At 35.7% G+C, this 18,603-nt stretch overlaps 1 protein-coding gene across 1 annotated transcript in view; it reads right to left on the bottom strand.

Moving 5' to 3' along the window:
- Window positions 1-5,505: 5,505 nt before the first annotated feature.
- LOC145675743 (uncharacterized) overlaps window positions 5,506-18,603 on the bottom strand; it is a 76,375-nt gene continuing 63,277 nt past the window's right edge. Inside the window, exon 3 of the mRNA XM_081746386.1 lies at window positions 5,506-6,036. Coding sequence (XP_081602512.1) covers window positions 6,012-6,036 — 25 coding nt within the window. The 3' untranslated portion in view covers window positions 5,506-6,011. The remainder of the gene's footprint in view (window positions 6,037-18,603) is intronic.

Here is an 18,603-nt window from a genome sequence, read left to right as displayed (position 1 = left end):
CCAATAATTTTCAAAAACAAATATTATTAACTAAAACACTAAAAATTATAGCTCGCAAATTGATAGTTATGTTAACAATACTATCTGAAGCGGGGCTTAGCTTGCATTTAATCTGAAAAATGCAAATTTGGAAAGCTATCAGTCTCTAACCGGTGGAAACATTAATCTCAAACAACTCAAAAATCTCGAACAGTCGTTACTTTTTAGAAAAATAAAATCTTGTCTTATTTTCAATATGTTCGCTTTCAAAATTAAAATTATTAAGAATAATAACAATAAACCGACTAACCCCTTCTCAGGAACACAGAAAATATTCACATTTCTATGGCTTTGGGTACAAGCCCGCCATCTTTTCTACCCTGGATTTACCGACTTGAATCTCCGTAAATCTTCTAATAGAATTCTTTATAATTCTAACTAATATGGAAGCCGACACACAACCCACATTAACACTTAACAGACATAGACAACACAAACTACTAAAAAAAATCAAAAATGAATTCACTTTTAAATAACCATTTGTTACCTTTAAATTTGCGACTTCTCCTGGTTTCAACTGCCTCAGACTCATTAACAAAACAAGAATAATCCACTATATAGTGAGGATTTTCGTATAGCTTTAGTCTAAAAGATCCCAGTTTTAATTAGTAACGAAAAGAGAAAATGCGGCGTGGACCCACATTTTTCCACATTCGAGAATAAGGAATAATTCTTAAAATACTGCACTTTCGTGATTCTAATCAATGCCAAACTAACTTTTTTCTTTTAACTTGCTAATAATAATAGAGAGAACTAAGCCCGAGTTTGTCTATTATTCCTTTCACCAAAGTTTCAATTAACACTAAAGCCACACAGTCTTGAAAATTTAGCAACCATACGTAATACTGCACCAAATTCATTACTAGATACCATCCTGACTAAAAATGGATATTCTTATTTCACCGCAGTTAACACACATAAATATCTACAGCCAACAACTTCAACTTGAAAGATACTCGAAGCGTAGCCAAAAAGCCTCTTTTCAATTTTATGCCATTCAAACATTCGCACAATCTCGATGTACCCCGAACTGTCATTCCTCCTCACGTCAGCTTGCCGAGACAAGCTGCATGCAGTCGTAACGTTCTGCCTATGCGCAAAGGGCCTACCAGCGCATGAGTAAAGACCTTGAGGCGCTTGACTGAATTTAGGAAATCTTCTCACAAGCAACATCTCTCTTTCTTTCTTTTTTCTTCTATTTTTTAGAAAAGTAAACCTTTTTAAAAACATTAAAGTTTTTGTCTCCTTTTCTGAATATATAATTAGATACATCATTAAATTAATAATTAATTTAATTTTAAATTTTATCTTTTTTTAAAATCCTGTTAACTTGTAAGGGGTAACGTTACAGCTGGGATCGAACCAGGTATCCCAAGCCCGGAGTTGAACGCTCTACCACTGGGCCACCGCGCTCCCTCCAGAGAAGTCTATAAAGGGTGGTTAATTCTTGGGGCTTGGTTATTTCCGGAAGATTTTTACGAAAACCATCTAAGACGAGCTTCATATTTTTATTAGCAGACATTCCATCTTTGCTCTTTTTTATTAGGATGACGCAAGTGCGAGTTGAAACAATAATATTTAGTACGTATGAACGTAAGTCCGATACTGGACGCGATAACTCTTGAACGAAAGCCAATTTTTGATTTCTGTTTTTCTGCTGTAAGTAGCTAGAGAAATTATCTTAGGCCGAATTCGTCAACGGAATCAATTCGTTTTTTTACCTTTACAGATAACGGTGACATTAACGGTAGTTATCTTCGGACAAATTCGTTAATGGAATAATTCGTTAACACATCCAAGGGTAACTGTAACATAACGGTAGCTGTCTTCTGCCGAATTCCTTAATGAAATCAATTCGTTATAACCTTCAACAGTAATGGTGAGAATAACCGTAGCTTTCTTCAGCTGAATTCGTTAATTGAATCAATTAGTTAATACCTTCATGGGTAATGGTGACAGTAACGGTAGCTTTCTTCAGCGGAATTTGTTAATGGAATCAAGTCGTTAACATCTTCAAGCGTAACTATCCATGTAATTTTCTTCTATTCAAACAAGTACCATAGAAGTTACACATCGCACCGTTAGATGGCAGTGATTGACAACTACTGGAAGAACTTGAAATTTCTAGCATGTAATCCTTCTTATAGTTTATTTCACCCTGCGTTATCTTATCTGATATCCGTTGAGCAACAATAGCACGCTTTCTAACGAAACATTCAATACTTCGACAATTTGTTTAAGTAAGATTCCGCGCTTCATGGGAATGACTTCATAATATTTCACGTATCTTCTATTTTGAACTACATTATAACCTTTTCTGTACATATGTGTGTAAGTGATTGTGTGTATGTGTTTCCTCTTGTTATGTAGGCAATCTCTTTCTCTTCAGCTTCATCTCATCTTCCTCTCAAGTTGAAAGCAAATAACAGATCTTGTGTGAGAATTTGTTCCTTGGAGAAATATTCCGAGATATATATTCTGTATATAGAATACAGAATTTTCTATGTCTTATTTCCCTAGTTTATTTCAAACAGCAAGAATGTATGTTTTCATAATTCTCTGTCAGACAAAAAGAGGATTCTTTGCTCTATACAGAATTGTTTTCTCCATCAGAAAGGACAATCGATGCAAATCCCCGACGATTTCGTTTTAAATTTTCATTTACGTACATTCCCTTGTAAATTTCAACTGAAATTTTGTAGTATATGTATTTGTCGAAAACTGTACCCCTTTGACTAGAATCAATACTTTATTTCTTGAAAAAGAAGTGGGCAAACTATTATGTTACGATTTACAAGAGACCAACTCCCGTTCAGAAATTAACTTGCAGAACTATTTTATGGCTATATGGTTAGCGTACTAGTCTTAAGACCGAGATCAAATCTCGGTGAGAGCTACCGCGGTTTTAATTCCACATTAAGCTGTAAGGCTAGGTTTTATATAGCCTCGTTGCTAAAAAATGAAGAAGTAAATTCTAATCCAACCAGCTAAAGTAACTTCCTTCATAAAAAAATTTCATTGTTCCGTCTTTCCCCATGTACAGTAATAAAATTCCCAATAATTCGTTCTACATTCCGAAAATATCATCATAGAAACTAAGTAACGTCACACACTCATGTTCGTTATTCAAAAACCAGGGAATAAATTTCGCACCTACTCTTCTAATTTCAAAGTACTTGTTAAGATGCTTTTTATGGACCCGTAGAGACGTTTAGTTCCTTGGAAAGCTCTCGAATCTTTATTCACTTGTTCAAAGGAACAGTTTTTGCCTCTTTCTGCACATTTTCCTCTGTTTCTTCTATTTTTGAGGTTAATGGACGTCCTGAACGTTGCTCCTCTTCTACTGACTCATTTCCGCTTTTAAATCGCTCATACCACTAGTAAACAGCCTTGGACCTCACACCATGAGTTGAAGCTAATGGGATAACCCGGGTTGACCCGGGACACCATTTTGCGTGCTGGATGAGAAATACTACTGCATCCGCCATACTCACTGAACATTGCACCGTCCGATTATCACCTGTTCCATTCCCTGGACAATCACTTTAGAGGATCCCAGTTCAAATCCCTATTAAAGGTGGAAAAATTCACTTGATACCTTTTTCGCTTCACGGCCGACTATGTTCTACCGCGATAAAATTTGTGGCCTTCCAGAACGTTGGAAGATGGTCGTCGATGCTAATGGGGGCTATTTTTGTTCTTTCAGGTACGTCTTAGGTGACATATCGATGTTCGAAGACAGTGGATGAAAAAGCATAGAGCTTTCTTGTTTACCTAATACATATATTCATTTATTTATATTGATACCAATTTTTTTGCTGGTAGCTCCTTTGAGATAAGTTTAAATTAAGACTATTTGAGTTTTGTATTATGGATAACATTTTTGAAATCATCTTTAGTTGATAACCATTAGCATATTGTTATTAAATATAACTGAAATAAAAAAATATACGGTAATATTAGTATTACAACAGCTTTATTTGCACTTACCTTCATTTGTTGAACACTTGTGTTCCTGATGTTAATCCAGCCAATTTCCAATGACAAATCACGCCCACACCTTCACGTGCTGTTTAATAACACTTTTTAATTTCACAAACGAACTGTTATTGATTTTCAAAATTTCCACTTTTTAAACTAAACATGAATCACTTAAGGCCTAACGTATGGTAACTGTTGCCCTAAAGCAGGGACGTCATTTCAGACTTCGCTTGAGGGGGGCAAGAGCACCACCGACATAAGACTTTCACGTTTTATTCTAGTATATTAGTAGACAATCTATTAAAGTATATGTATTCCTCAAACTCTTGGGGGGGGCAATTGCCCCCTCCTGCCCTCCCTAAATGACGCCCCTGCTCTAAAGTTTGCATATCAATTTAAAAGATAAATCAAATCTTATTGTTTGTTCTTAATTATTGCATTTGGGTATAATTTACTTAGTCACTATCGGCTTCTTCGTAGAAATATTTTGTCAGAGGATTTTTGTGATTGTCTTTACAAGCACAATAACTGCAGCAAGACGACTTACAAAACATCTGCAAGACAGTGTTTTGCATGTGCAAGGTGGAATTAAGATATGTGGTATGGCAGGCTGTGTCATCAGAAGTGGACGTATAGTTTTATTGTTATCTAAGAAAAAAAAACTTGGTTACATCTAAAGGCTCAGCAAACGGAATGGTGGAGTTATTCCAATAGTACAGTTGAGCAAGGCATCTCAGTACATGTCGGAAAGAGATGGAGGTGAACGGTAAACAATGTCATTAACTGCTGATGGGGATTGCAAGAAAGTGAATGTATCTACTTTCAACACAAGAGTTTCCATTTTTCTTAACAATCTTTAAATAGACAAGCTCTAGTTGGTGAAGTTGAGTATCATTCAGGTCTTGTTGCTGAAACAACTGTAGCACATGTAAATCAGAATCCGATTTTCTTGCTAAACTAAAAGAATACTGTTTGTTTCTTACTTTGCTCGTCGAGTCACAGCCTGTAAAGTGATGAATAGTTGGTTAACTTTAGGAGAATTTTATTCCAAGTGCTTCTGAAGCTATATGACATCTTAAACCTCTTTTTCTTCCTCCAACACCAGCGACTAACCACACTCGGACAACTGACGTCTTTCAAATCATGACTGTATGATATGGATAACACGAACACACCCGTATCTGGGCTGTGAATTATTAGGGTTACACTTCCTTTGTTTCTAACTGAATCAAACACATGAAAAAAAATTCTTGTGTCTGCTTCATTCTGGTTAGTTTTCAGGTTTTCATACGTTCTTATTAATTGATCTTTATGTTTTAGGTCACTGTCGTTTTCATTTTTAAAACTACTAGACACTGGAAATTGGCTGGATTAACATCAGGAACACAAATGTTCAACAAATGAAGGTAAATGCAACTAAAGTTGTTGTAATACTAATATTATATTTTCATTTCAGTTACATGTATTAACAATATGACAATGGCTTTACAACTAAAGATGCATTTCAAAAGATATTATCCATACCAAACTCAAAATGTCTTTATACTTATCCCAAAGGAGCTACAAGCATAAAAATTTGGTATCAATTAAATGAATCAATATTCTAACTAGTGATAGCCTGTAGTTGATCATTGGACTTACGAGGGGTAAATAGGGGTTATTGAATTTGTCCATTTCTTCAGTGTTTATTTTTTATGAAGAAAGATACATATTTGAACTTTGAGGAACGCTGGCCACACTGTTATTTGTCGTACGCAGGAAAAAATCTCATACTTACGCCAGATATTGGGAACAGTCATACGAAAACAATAAAGGGCGTAGGTCCAATAGCGGGGAGATAAAAATTCGGAAGTTCGTCTCACTCTCCACCCCCCTTGTATATTTGTCGTCTACCTTGACGTTGTCTGGCAGCCCTAGCGACGTCCCTATTAGCCACAGGATCATGAAAAATACCTCGTTGGAAAGCTTATAGAACAAAGATTCCAACTCGATTACTTTTGTGTCCCTATGCCCAACCTGCAAAAGAAGAAGAAGAAGTAAATTTAAAAATAAAAAAAATAAGTTTGTGGAACTCTGGCTACACTGTTGTTTGTCTTACGTAGGGGGGCTAGAAAGTAACCTTTCTGAAATCTGTGTTCGTTTGTTTTCCAAAGAGGTATAGCTCATATACCTGTGACAATTAGAGGCGTCGCTAGAGCTGACAACGTGACGACAGTCCATCGAAAAATATGTACAGTGACCATCGGAGGTAGGAAGTTCCGAAATTGTATTTCTCTTGCTATTGTATGTACGCCCTTCATTTTATTATATGGTTGTTGCCTATGTATGGCGTAGATGTGAGATTATTTTTTCCTGCGTACGACAAACAACAATGTTGCCAGCGTCTCACGAATTTTACAAAAAATAGCTTTTCTTCCTATTTTTTATTTTCTATTTCTTCTTGTTTTACGTGTTGGGCACTGGGGGAACCCTAAACGCCCCCATTGCCTCGTCGAAATTTGTTCCATAAGCTTTTCAGCGAGGTATTTTTCATGTCCCTGTGACAATTAGGAGGGCTACTAGGACAGCCAACGTGAAAATCTACGATTTTCTGCGCCCCACCCATTTTCCCACTTCCCCCAAGTTGTCGACCACGCTGGGGGGCGACGAGATCGGTTTTCACGATCACAATAGTGCCTATAACAATAATCAAAAATAAAATTGCGTTAGGCTTTCCATGCATGCTCAACCCCCCTCAGATCCCGGCCTATCCTCCCTTCTCCTATTTGCGGGCTGAATTTGGATTTAAATGGAGTCGGAAGTGTCAATCTTCATCTTATCGACCCCAAAGCTGTGGATTCGGCACTAATATCGGTCATTTTCGATTTTATGTATTCCTCTCTCCTTCCCCGACGTTGTGTAACACGGCATCCGAAGTGTTACTGTTCATCTCAACGACCCCGAAAACTATGGATTCGATACTGGTATTGATCATATTCAGTGATTTTTATACGTATCCTCTGTCCCCCAAGCTCCGGCTGAATTTGGATTGAAACGGGATCGGAAGTGTCACTGTTCATCTCAGCGACCCCCAAAACTAATTTCCACATTAATATTGGCTATTTTTTAAATCATTTTATGTATCTGCCCCTCTCCGTCTGCAAGTTTTGGGATTGAATTTGAAGTTTAAACGGCATCAGAAGTGTAACTATCAGAGTTGACCAAAAACATGTTTTTTATTAGAAAAAAAACTAAAAAAAGTTTTTGGTTTAAACAATTTTGTGTATGTGTGTGTGTGTGTTAGCTTGAAGCAGGTTTTCTTGGTTTAAATAACTTGCTGTATGTATTTATATTACATAGGACTAAAATAAGGTTGTTTCGCCTTGATGTTAGTACGTAACAACGGGATCATGCTGGAAGGGTTCACATAAGCTTAAAGCGGAATTTAAACCGCTTCCCAGCTTACATCCGAGAGAAATTGTCCTCCATTTGCACTCGAAACCAGGCCTAATTGGCCATAAATGCGATGAGTCTGCCGACTCACTCACGTACGACTCCTGATACGTTGTACTAATCTTTACACACTTGTTAATGTAATTATCAAGAGTGATTTCAGAAGGACAAAATGATAAACAGTTGCACAAGTGAAACTCTTATACAGAATTACATATAAATGGGAAACTCCCGCCTTAGGCATTGGGAAAATCCTGTTATTACTTTAAATGCAAAGCAAATCCCGTTATTGCTTTGAATGTAAAATTTTAAGGTCAACGTATCGTAATCAGTACTCAAAAACTGAGGTATTAAATTACAAATTTAGTATGTAGATATCATTAAATAAATTTGAAGTTCAATCCAAGCTAATGTCTGAAGCTACGTAGGCACTTGATAAATTTTGCCATTGTCTATCAATCTATTTAAGAAACCCTTGCTTATTTAGAAAACAACAAGCATTGAGAGAAGAAGAAATATACAGTTTGGTTGCATTTCGTATCTTTAGGCTTCATATCTTTATGTAATACCGAGGTTATCAAGAAGAAGATTTTAGCTTAAAGTGACATTCGAACCGCTACTCGGTTTACACTTGAAAGAAGGGTTGTAGTTCAACCGAGAATTGAACATGGAACACCTTTATTAAAATATGAAAAGGAGATAAAACTGTTGCAGATGGTTTGATATATGGAAACGTCAACATGAAGTTCACACGATTTAAAACATTTTTGTTTTTTTTCTTGGTTTAAACGAGTATTAAAAAAAATTAACACCGCTGGTTTAAACCAATGTTATACAATGGCTTAAACTGCCTTGGTTTAAACCAGTGTTGGGTAAGTTACTTGTAAAAATGTAACGCGTTACAAGTTACTTTACTTTCTCTTAAAATGTAACGCGTTAGTAACGCGTTACTTGCCCCCAAAAAGTAACTGTTACTTTACTTCGAAAGTAACGCGTTACTAACGCGTTACTTTTAGGTCCGAAACTTTAAAAATGTGAAAAAAAATATGACTTCAATTTTCCGTACTACCATTACTACCGCTATTATTATTATTATTATTATTATTATTATTATTATTATTATTATTATTATTATTATTATTATTATTATTATTATCTGAATCGGTTTATGTAAATGCAAGGACAAATTTTTACCTGATATATGAACATTTTCATATAATGTAACATTAATAAAATGCCATACTGCGTTACTCGTAGGGATCGACACGAGCGAGTTCGAGCGAGTTTTCTTTGACGCTCGATTCGACTAGAAACAGACATCTTTGAGCTCGACCCGAGAACTCGATTCGAAAAATTTCCTTCAAGTCGACTCGAATTGGGGCCGAGTTTCGAGTCGACTAGAGCCAAATCCGGTGTGTAGTTTCGAGTACATTCTTCAAGTATATTACATAGACAGTATAATTATCAATGACACTACAACTTATTATTATTATTATTATTATTATTATTATTATTATTATTATTATTATTATTATTATTATTATTATTATTATTAATTATAACAACACTGTATATAAAAAGAAAGATAGGTGGTTTGTATTTGAATACTAAAAAGCTAGTTGATTGCCAACCTCGGTAGTCGTAAAGTCTAGGAGTCAAGGACATTGTTTACTAGCTTCTGAATTTGGGTTGAGGGTCTAGGTTGAGTATTCGGGCTCGAGCCAAACACTGTTAAAACGTATAGGGCACTGGCCAAATATTTTCAAAACTGCTCGGCCCAGGTTTAGAATTGTCAACGACTCGAGCATCTCGGCTCACAGCTTATTCACTATCGACCAGAACCGAGAAGTGAGCCTAGCCAACAGCTCACCCAACCGACTCGACTATACTTGCCGCGACCTTATCCTGATAGCCGAGATACGCAGCTTCAATTCAGGCGACTCCGCGCACATTACATAGTTCCTCCCGTTACACAAGTAAAACATTACTTAGGAGATCAATTCAAAGAGCTAATTGAGTTCAAGTATATAAAAATGTCAATACAGAAACAATACTTAAAATAAATGATACTACATTTATTAGTAAAGGGTTATGAAAATGACGTCACGACTCAGAATCAGAAAGAGAGAAGGAAAGAAAGGAGTGAAAAGCCGGCAGCTAAGATGCGAGTTTCTTGCAAGTGTTGCAAGATTATAAACTTGAAAAATCTTATAACAAAAGCAGAGGACCAGTAAAATTACTTAATTGGTCAATGTTAGAAACCGTCCACAATGGATAGGAAATGGCTTAATATTTTTATATGATATATAAATTAAATAGAGTAACTACCCCGTAAGAAACTTCATTGCCTGCTGATAAATGAAACAAAAGAAATAACGGAACTCACATGTAACTTCTACAATTTTTGTGCAGAGAGTAACACTGCTCTGCCAAATATCGTCTTCGCGCGTGCGTTAGAGTGGGTACGTGGGTGTACTGAAACTGAAACCATGAAGAGTGTTAAGCGCGAAGTTGAAAATATGAATGAATCCGAATTATCATCTTCTCAGTATTATCGCAAACACGAGGAAGGGAAACCTCTTTAAAATCAAGCAAAGTAAATTGTCAACAATTTGTACGCTCGACTAAGAGAAAAATATGCAGACAAAACTATTGAAGAAATTGTTAATATGATTGTTGCCGGTTCGCTGTGGTATACTCAGTGCCAATGTAGAGTTGCTGTGCTTTTAGAGAAAAAAAAATCGTATTTTTAATTTATTATGTGGGAGGGTGGCTGCTCGTATGTTTCTGTTTATGATTGACCTTTTCCAGGTAGATATATGAAAATAACTTCATTTCTTATCCTTTCTTATCTTAATCAATTGAAATGAATAAGCAAAATAGTTTTCATGCTCTCGGGTTTTAATTGTGAGGATTGCGAATACATGACGTGCGAATTTCCAATACATTTATTACTATTGTCGTGTTTTCATGAATTATTAAAACAAATAGACCAAGAAACATATTTTTCGTAAGCGGCAGGAAAAGGACGAGAAATCATCGCTCCGCACATATCAGCTGAAACTCAGAACAGCGCCAGTTGAAACCCTGGCGATTGAGAGCCAAACCAAAACACACACACACACACATACAAAGGCTTCCCTGTGAAAAGGTTCGCGCGCCGACATGTATTAATGCGCTTGTGATGCGGCTCTCAAGTTAACATTGCGTTTAGTATAGAGCCCTCCGCTCAGTTGAGCCGAACCGAGCAAATGGCTCGTCCCTACCAAGCCAGCTCGAGCCGATGGTTCACCCCAAGTGAGCCAGCTCGAGCCATCTTCTCAGTTGAGCCGAGTCGAGCTGAGCTTGTTATAAAAAATCTTTAGTGGTCTCGCTATCGAGACGAGACGAGATGCAAGCAGTGTCCCCTCTCGTGACCAACTCTAAAAGTATTCCATATCACTGTTTAGCTTACATTTCTCATGGCTTTCCTTTTCCAATGTAATCAGGCCATGATTTCAAGAAGACTTAAAACGAACGAGCCATTTATCAAACTCGACTGGACTCGAAACTCGACGCGATTCGAGGATATTACCCTTGACTTGACTAGAAACTCGACTTGAATTCGAGTCGAGTCGAGTTTTAGCTTGACTCGTGCTCATCCCTATGCGTTAGAAAAAATGGTTGCTTATTATTATTCTGCTAAACTAATTATATAATAGTAACAATGTTACGTAAAATTAAAAATAAAGAATATAGAGAAACATTACACTACTCTATAATCAACGGGACTCTAGCATAAGCAAACTGATCTGAAAGAACTCCAATATTACATACCATCAGAAAACTATTTTCTAGTAATAAAGTAGGCCTGCTCATCAAAAAAGTTTATTCATATTAACCCCTTACTGTAAATCGTTAATTATGGCACCCTAGTTGATAAATATTTTGCTCCGGGGCACTTCAGACACTTTACTTTTAAATTCTGTCCACCACCATCCTCAGCTCTTAAGAAAAAAGAATTCTTTCAAATGTTCGAACGGTGAAATATTTTCGTTCTCCATCTTTATAAAAACAACACCAATCAAAGCAGAATAGACTACCGGTATCATTGCACTCCTAGTTCACTCACTGAATGTAATGATTTGGAGCTGTCAGAATCTACGACAAAATCTTCCAGGTGCTTGCAATCAGTACACGTGATTTCCCAAAGGCTGTCCTCATCTTCCAAAAACAGCAAGTGGCACTACGAACTTATCTGTTTCTCTGTGTGTCTGTGACTGTCGGTCACTGACATACGTAGTTCATGCTAGATTGTTTCATTCTGAGAAATTCACTTACAGGAAAGAAACATTTGTTTCCGAAAAAATACATATATTGTAGTTACTCATCCGAAATGTAACGCAAAAAAAGTAACGCAAACTAGGTACGTTACTTAAAAATTTGTAACGCGTTACCGTTACAGTTACTTTGGAAAAAATGTAACGCGTTACTAGGAAACGTTACTTAAAAAGTAACGCGTTACAAGTAACGCGTTACTTGCGTTACGTTACTTCCCAACACTGGTTTAAACCAGTCAACCCTGGTAACTATTCATCTCATCGATCTCGAAAACTATGGACTCGGCACTAATATCGGTCACTTTCGGTAATTTTATGTATCACCCACCCTCATGTCTTGGGCATGGTATCGGATGTGGCACCTGTTCATCTCAGCGACCTCGAAAACTATAGATTGGACAGTAATATTGGTAATTTTCGATCCTCTACATATATATATTATAAGCCACCAATCCCAGATTGAGGGGCAAAATTTGGATTTAAACAGCATCGAAAGTGTTACTGTTCATCTTAGCGACTCCAAAAACTATAGATTCGACACTAATATCGGTCATATTCGATTATTTTAAAATGTCTCCCTTTCTCTAAGTCAAAGTGATATGATGAAAACCATCCCTTGTCCGACCCTTATCCATGTCAATAATTTGATCGAGAACGGTTGGATGGTTCAAGAGTGATGAAGTCAGAATGACAGTTACTTTCATTTTATATATATCCCTGCCGTAGGCTTCGCCATTAAAGTAAAATGATAATATCCATCCCAGGTCCGAACTTCATCTATGTTGAAAATTTGATCTAAATACGGTTCAAGAGTTATTAAGTTTTATTCATTTTTATATATCGCCCTCGCCCTTAAGTTCTACCGTGAAAATGAAATTATATATATATATATATATATATATATATATATATATATATATATATATAGATATAGATAGATAGATAGATATATAGATAGATAGATAGATAGATAGATAGATAGATAGATAGATAGATAAACTTCAATGTCCAGAACCTCATATATGTTGAAAATTTGATCGAGATGGGCCTAGTGGTTCAAGAGATTAAGAGTCACGAACATAGTCACTTTCAATTTTATAATATGATTAGTTCTTCTAACATTCTCTGTGCGTAGAAGTGGATAGCGCGTGTTGTGTAAGTTCTCGGTGAGTGTACTTTCTTCGGGTACGAACCCAAGTAGTAGCTGGTGTCGATATCGTCTCACATACCCTCGATGCTGGAAAGGTACTTTAAACTCGAATAAAATTATCCCGTTACGTTTAACATTGTTTGTATTAATGTTTATTTCATTCTTTCTGGGATGTACTGTAATATTTGAGTAAGAATTTAAATCTTATTCACTTGTATTTTTGCTGAAGTGTTACAATTTTGCCTATAAATTTTCAGCTCTTAACGTTCGGAAGTGTAATATAGGATACTTTCCTCAAAATGTACTTCACTGTGTTACTTGAAGTCTATAGTCTCGAAATGTATTTTCCATGTATTGTAGCGTTTCAATACCGAACTAAAGCTAATTTTTATTGCACAAAATAAATTTAAAGCTTATTTCCGTAACTAGAATCATATGTCAAATTTCGCAATAGGGGAGAACGGGGCTGGTTGACGAACTGCATATAACTACCGTACTTTATTAATTAACATAATGAGCTGTTGTTGCTTTCATAAAAGAGCAACCTATGGATACAGCAGTCACCTTCATATGAAATTTGTAACTCTCGGATAATGGCGTCTATTAGATGAAGTGTGTTTTAGCCAGTCTGAAATATTTTTTTTTCAGTTTTCCGTTACATCACAGAATCATCATTACTTGGAGTACAGAGGAAAGTAATATAGCATTAGTTAGATCTAAACTTTGTTTTTATGAATATTCAAACAATAAAACGTAAATGCCAAACAATTGCTGAGTAATTACGACTTCGTTGCACAACATGGGCTTGGGGTTGGTTGGCGTATAGAATTTGGGGTTGGTTGGCAAGTGCGCCAAACCCTGTGTAGAATTTCATTTTATTTTACTTTTATTGGTACATTGTTTTATTGTTATGTTGTTTACAGTTCTATCAATCTTTTACTTCAATGTCATAGAATAACATGCTCGTATCGGATTACTGTCTAAATTTAAAAATCAGAATAAGACCTCAGGATCAAGAATATTTTGTATGTACTCTTTTGTTATAAAAATATAGGCCTAGCTATTGCTTTTTTTCTTTGTAAAAGGTAGGAAATAAACTGCATTTCTCGATAATTCAGTTAAAACATATCTTAGTTTCTCTTAGCTACTTTTTAAACAGCAGGAAATAAACAGCGTTTTTTGATATTTCAGTTATTTTAATTACATTTTAAAATAATATGAAGAATAAACCTACACCAACTGCTATTAAAACTGATGCGGTTTGATAATCTTGTAGCTTTCAATGTCATGACAACCAAGCTAGAATGAAAGAAAGAAGTTTTCATATTTCATAATGCTGATTGTTTTAAATGTTGTGAATAAAAGTCATTTCAAACTTCCAATAGCCTACTTCATTGCAATATAATAGAATTTAGAAAAATCACGTTTATTACTAATAAATCCAATTTTTGTTTGTTTTGCTACATTTAAAAAGTATGCCAACTAACCCCACAATATCAACCAACGAGCCCCTTACTACAGGGCGGTTGGCATACTCCTATTTAAAAGAAAGAAAATTTTATTTTTAGAAAACTGTAAGCAATAAGACAAAAAAATTAATTTATTAGAGTAAACATTGGTCTGTCCGTACACATCCATTACATTGCAATACAGTGCACTATCTGCTTATAAAAATATAGAATGGAAAGTTTGTCAACCATCCCCGGCCTCCCCTACTTAGCGATAGTGAAATGTACTGTATGTTCAGATCTTTTTTTTTATTATTATTATTATTTCATTCGTTTCATTATGTAAATTTATATTAGAGATCCAGGCAAGGGCTTACAGCCACTGCAAGAACTGATCTTTTGGCGTGAACTCCAACTTATATGAGAGGATATTTGAGAATTTTTGCAAGTCATTTCCAATCATGGACATTCACGTCAACTGAAAGGAAACGTCTTATCTCCTCTTAACTACTATTTTATCTGTATGAATTTGTAATGTTCAATTGTATATGTAATGCAAATATTGTCCCAGGCTATACTTTTCATGTACATTTGAAAAAATTATGGACCTTATAAATTTATTATTACTGTAATTTATTGTTTTATATTTTCCTTTTCTTCGTTTAATAGTAATTTCGGGTCTTATGCAGATTCGTTTTGACGTCTGATTAACGTCATACTACGGGGTTGACTAAAGGAGGTTATCAAAATTGTATTCAGAGTCTCTGACCAGGACGTAGTATTTGACGAAGTTAATCACATGTGACTAATTAATCTAGAGTAGAGGCTAATCTTCTACCCATGGTTTAGCGTGCGACACAACATTCCGTATTTCATTTATTTTCATTTTTACAGACTACGCATGCGCTCGTCTACTTTTCCGTAATTGCCACATTTATTTATCTCACCTGATGCATTGGGGTTATATAAGTTTACCATACTCAAATCAAAATTTTATTTGTACTCAAATTGACTCTGAATACCATAAAGTGCAACTTCCTTAGTAAAGAATTAGTATGCTTACTAACTGGTTTGTGACTAACCCTCGATTAACGAATCCTCTCTGAATAACGCGCTTTAAGTTTAGACCCAATTGTGGTAGCATATTGTAAAATTTCACGTGATACATTACAATGTTTCCATTGTTGGTTAAATTTAAGAGTTGTCGCACGGATAACGTGAGATAATGTGCTAAAGAGGACTAAATTAATAATGTTTACATGATTAGATGTTTCATTGCTGCCATAATTGTGAAACTACATATTTGGGTTTCGAAACTATTATCTGTCTATAAATACAGGATAAATAGTGGTAAATATAGTATTTATTTGCTTTTTTATATATGTCTTTATTTATTGGTTGGTTGGATTAGAGTTTAGCGTTCCTTTCAAAACCGAGGTTACACGGGACGTGGACCTACAGTTTAAGGTGGTATCCCTGTCATTTAATGACGACAGTAATGCGTTCAAATCTTCTAAGGTTCTTCCACCGGGAATCGAACCTGTAACTCAATGTACCAAAAGGGATGAGCGCAAGGCGATCAGAGCACGAAGAAAACAAGTCCAATAACCAAAGTTAATAGAAAAATAGATACTTCGTACGGAGTGCTTAAGTACATGGAAAAGTTCTTGCCGTCTTTTCAGATAATTGTTTCTTCCAGTTACAAAATGACTCTTGCACATTTACAGAAAATCCCACAAAACTTAGAACAAAATGTAAGATCTGTGTGTTTTGTAGAACTGGGAATACTTTAGTGTGTTCATGTGAAAAACTTGAAAATCTTCAAATATTTCCAGTTCTACAAAACGCATCAATCCTACAGTTTTCCTCGTTTTTCTGGGATTCTCTGTAAATGGGCAAGAGTCGTTTTGAAACTCGACAACTCAATTACACTACGAGAGTTATTTACAATATCTGAGCATGAGTCTTTTAAGCTTTGAAAGGGGCTTGAATAAAGATCTTTAAGAAGATACGTCCAAAATGATTTTTTTTAAGAATGGATTTGATTAGTTTGTGCACTGAATACTCTGTATTTTCTAATTGATTTCTGGATCAAGTGTGTGTTCAAGGTATTGTTGATGGATTTAACTGAATAGACTCATATATATGCATCGCTATCAAAAAAAAATTTGATATCCTTTATGACCGTCACTTCAAAATTAAATTTGTTCTGTAAATTTCTCCTAAAGAAAGGAACTAATGGATGGGCCAAGTATTTCCGCCATTACGTTCGGCATTTGTTTTCGGTGGGTTCCAGAGAAATTTATTACAAATGACACAACAATACTCTTTTACGCTGATCTTTAAACATTGATGTGAAAGAAAGGAAAACTATTTCAGTTAAAATTTTGGAAAGAGGAGTCTCAGATGAATGACGGGATCAAAAGTAACCAAGAAAAAAAAAAACGTTTCCACATGAAAGTAGAGTCAAACAATCAGTGACATTGGTCATTTTTTCCTCTTTACTATCCTTCACTCTCTGACCAGTGATAAGGATTCGTGACACTATCATCAAGGCTGTGTTGCTCTTAACGCATGCTATACACAAAGTGCTTGAAAGGCAACAACTTCCAGAACATATTGTAGTACCCACTACATTCTTGATAATTTTGGTTCGTAATATTTTAACCTTAATACTTTTTCTATTATTGATCTGGCCACTCTGTAAAAATGTTCCATCTTCCGTTGTAGTGTAAGGGAAGTGACGTAGTAGGGTGGAAAGATGGAAGTTCATCGTTAGAAGTAACACCGTACAAACCCTCAAGAAATCATGTTATTTCTTGTCAGTTTAATACATACAGCATGCATCCTTAATAATGGTGGATAGCCTGGATATTTAAACGGTCGGAGGGCATAGTCAGTGGCTCTTAAAAGTGTAAAATTCGTAACATTTTTGGATCAAATAACCCATTACAATTAACTTGTTTAGCACATGTTCTCAGTCTCAGGGTATTAGTTATTTTCAAGTGAGAAGTGTCTTTTTCTACCAGAAAATCAATCTAAGTGATTGTGCTGGTACTGTGATTTTCGTAATTATTTCACCTTGGATGCTAACTTTTGATATTTTTCTACAACACTTCATCTAGTGAAATCATGTTTGTGTAAACCTCTAGTGAAGCCCAATGCCCTTTCGACCTAATTCGTGCCTCTATATTCGTATATCACTCTATATACCAGCAGTGATAGATGTGGCAGTTGTTTCCTGATTTTAAACTTCACCTCAAATATTTCAACAGCGACAATGCTAGTTTGAAGTGCTATAAGAAGTAAGTGTTTGTTCATCTTCTAATTGTGATGGTTAGCCCACAAGAAGCTACTTCTTTCCTTTCTACCAATATGGACTTGCACTTTATTTGTGACAGGGTTATTTACCAAGCGTGTCTGTATTACCTCCTTGGATTTTTAAGTCTATCTTCGGACTAAGGCGGTATTGTATATGAGTTTTCGTCTTTTTGGAGCAGTTAATAGTTACTGGCCTGCGAGTAAGAAACTTTACTTTTGGTCGCTTAGCCTTCGTACTAAGCTATTTATTAGTTATGGAATTCATTGTCGCTTAGCCTTCGAACTAAGCTATTTATTAGTTACGGTATTAATGGTCGCTTATCCTTCGTACTAAGCTGTTTATTAAATATGTAACTTATGGTCGCTTAGCCTTCGTACTAAGCTATTTACTATTTATGGAGTATTCTTGATGCCAACTTAGCTTTCGTACTAAGCCATTTGTTATTTATGGGACTTTCCTTACGTGTTGCTTAGCCTTTGCACTTAGCTGTTTATTTATGGAACTATCCTACCGGTTAGCTTAGCCTTCGTAATAAGCCAGTTCCTAAGGTTTTTACCCGAACCGAAGCTGTTTATGTCTCCGTCTTCTTTAATCATGGAAGAAAGTGGATTTCAGTTGTTAATTTTTTGATTTTTCTCGCCATACAGCTCTTTCTGGCGACACCATCATTTGGAGTGTCCACGATTTATGTCGAAAGTGCTTGACTTTTATATCAAGTTTCTACATGTCTACAGGCTGATACCTTTATCCCAAGTAGTTCGAGTGTTTGGTCTATGCTGTGAATTGCCACGCTAAGTAATATGTGCCTCTGTCTTCTTTCGCCGTAGGAGAATGTTTTGAAGTGTCTATGATATACTTCAAGTGTGCTTGACTGTCATGTTAAGCCTTTTATGTCTACAGGTCTGCGCCTGC

Source organism: Thermobia domestica, chromosome 18 (assembly GCF_964235325.1).
Source record: "Thermobia domestica chromosome 18, izTheDome1.hap1.1, whole genome shotgun sequence".
Lineage (NCBI taxonomy): Eukaryota > Metazoa > Arthropoda > Insecta > Zygentoma > Lepismatidae > Thermobia > Thermobia domestica.
Note: the sequence above shows the minus strand (reverse complement) of the source record. Positions and strands in the feature narration are given on the sequence as shown.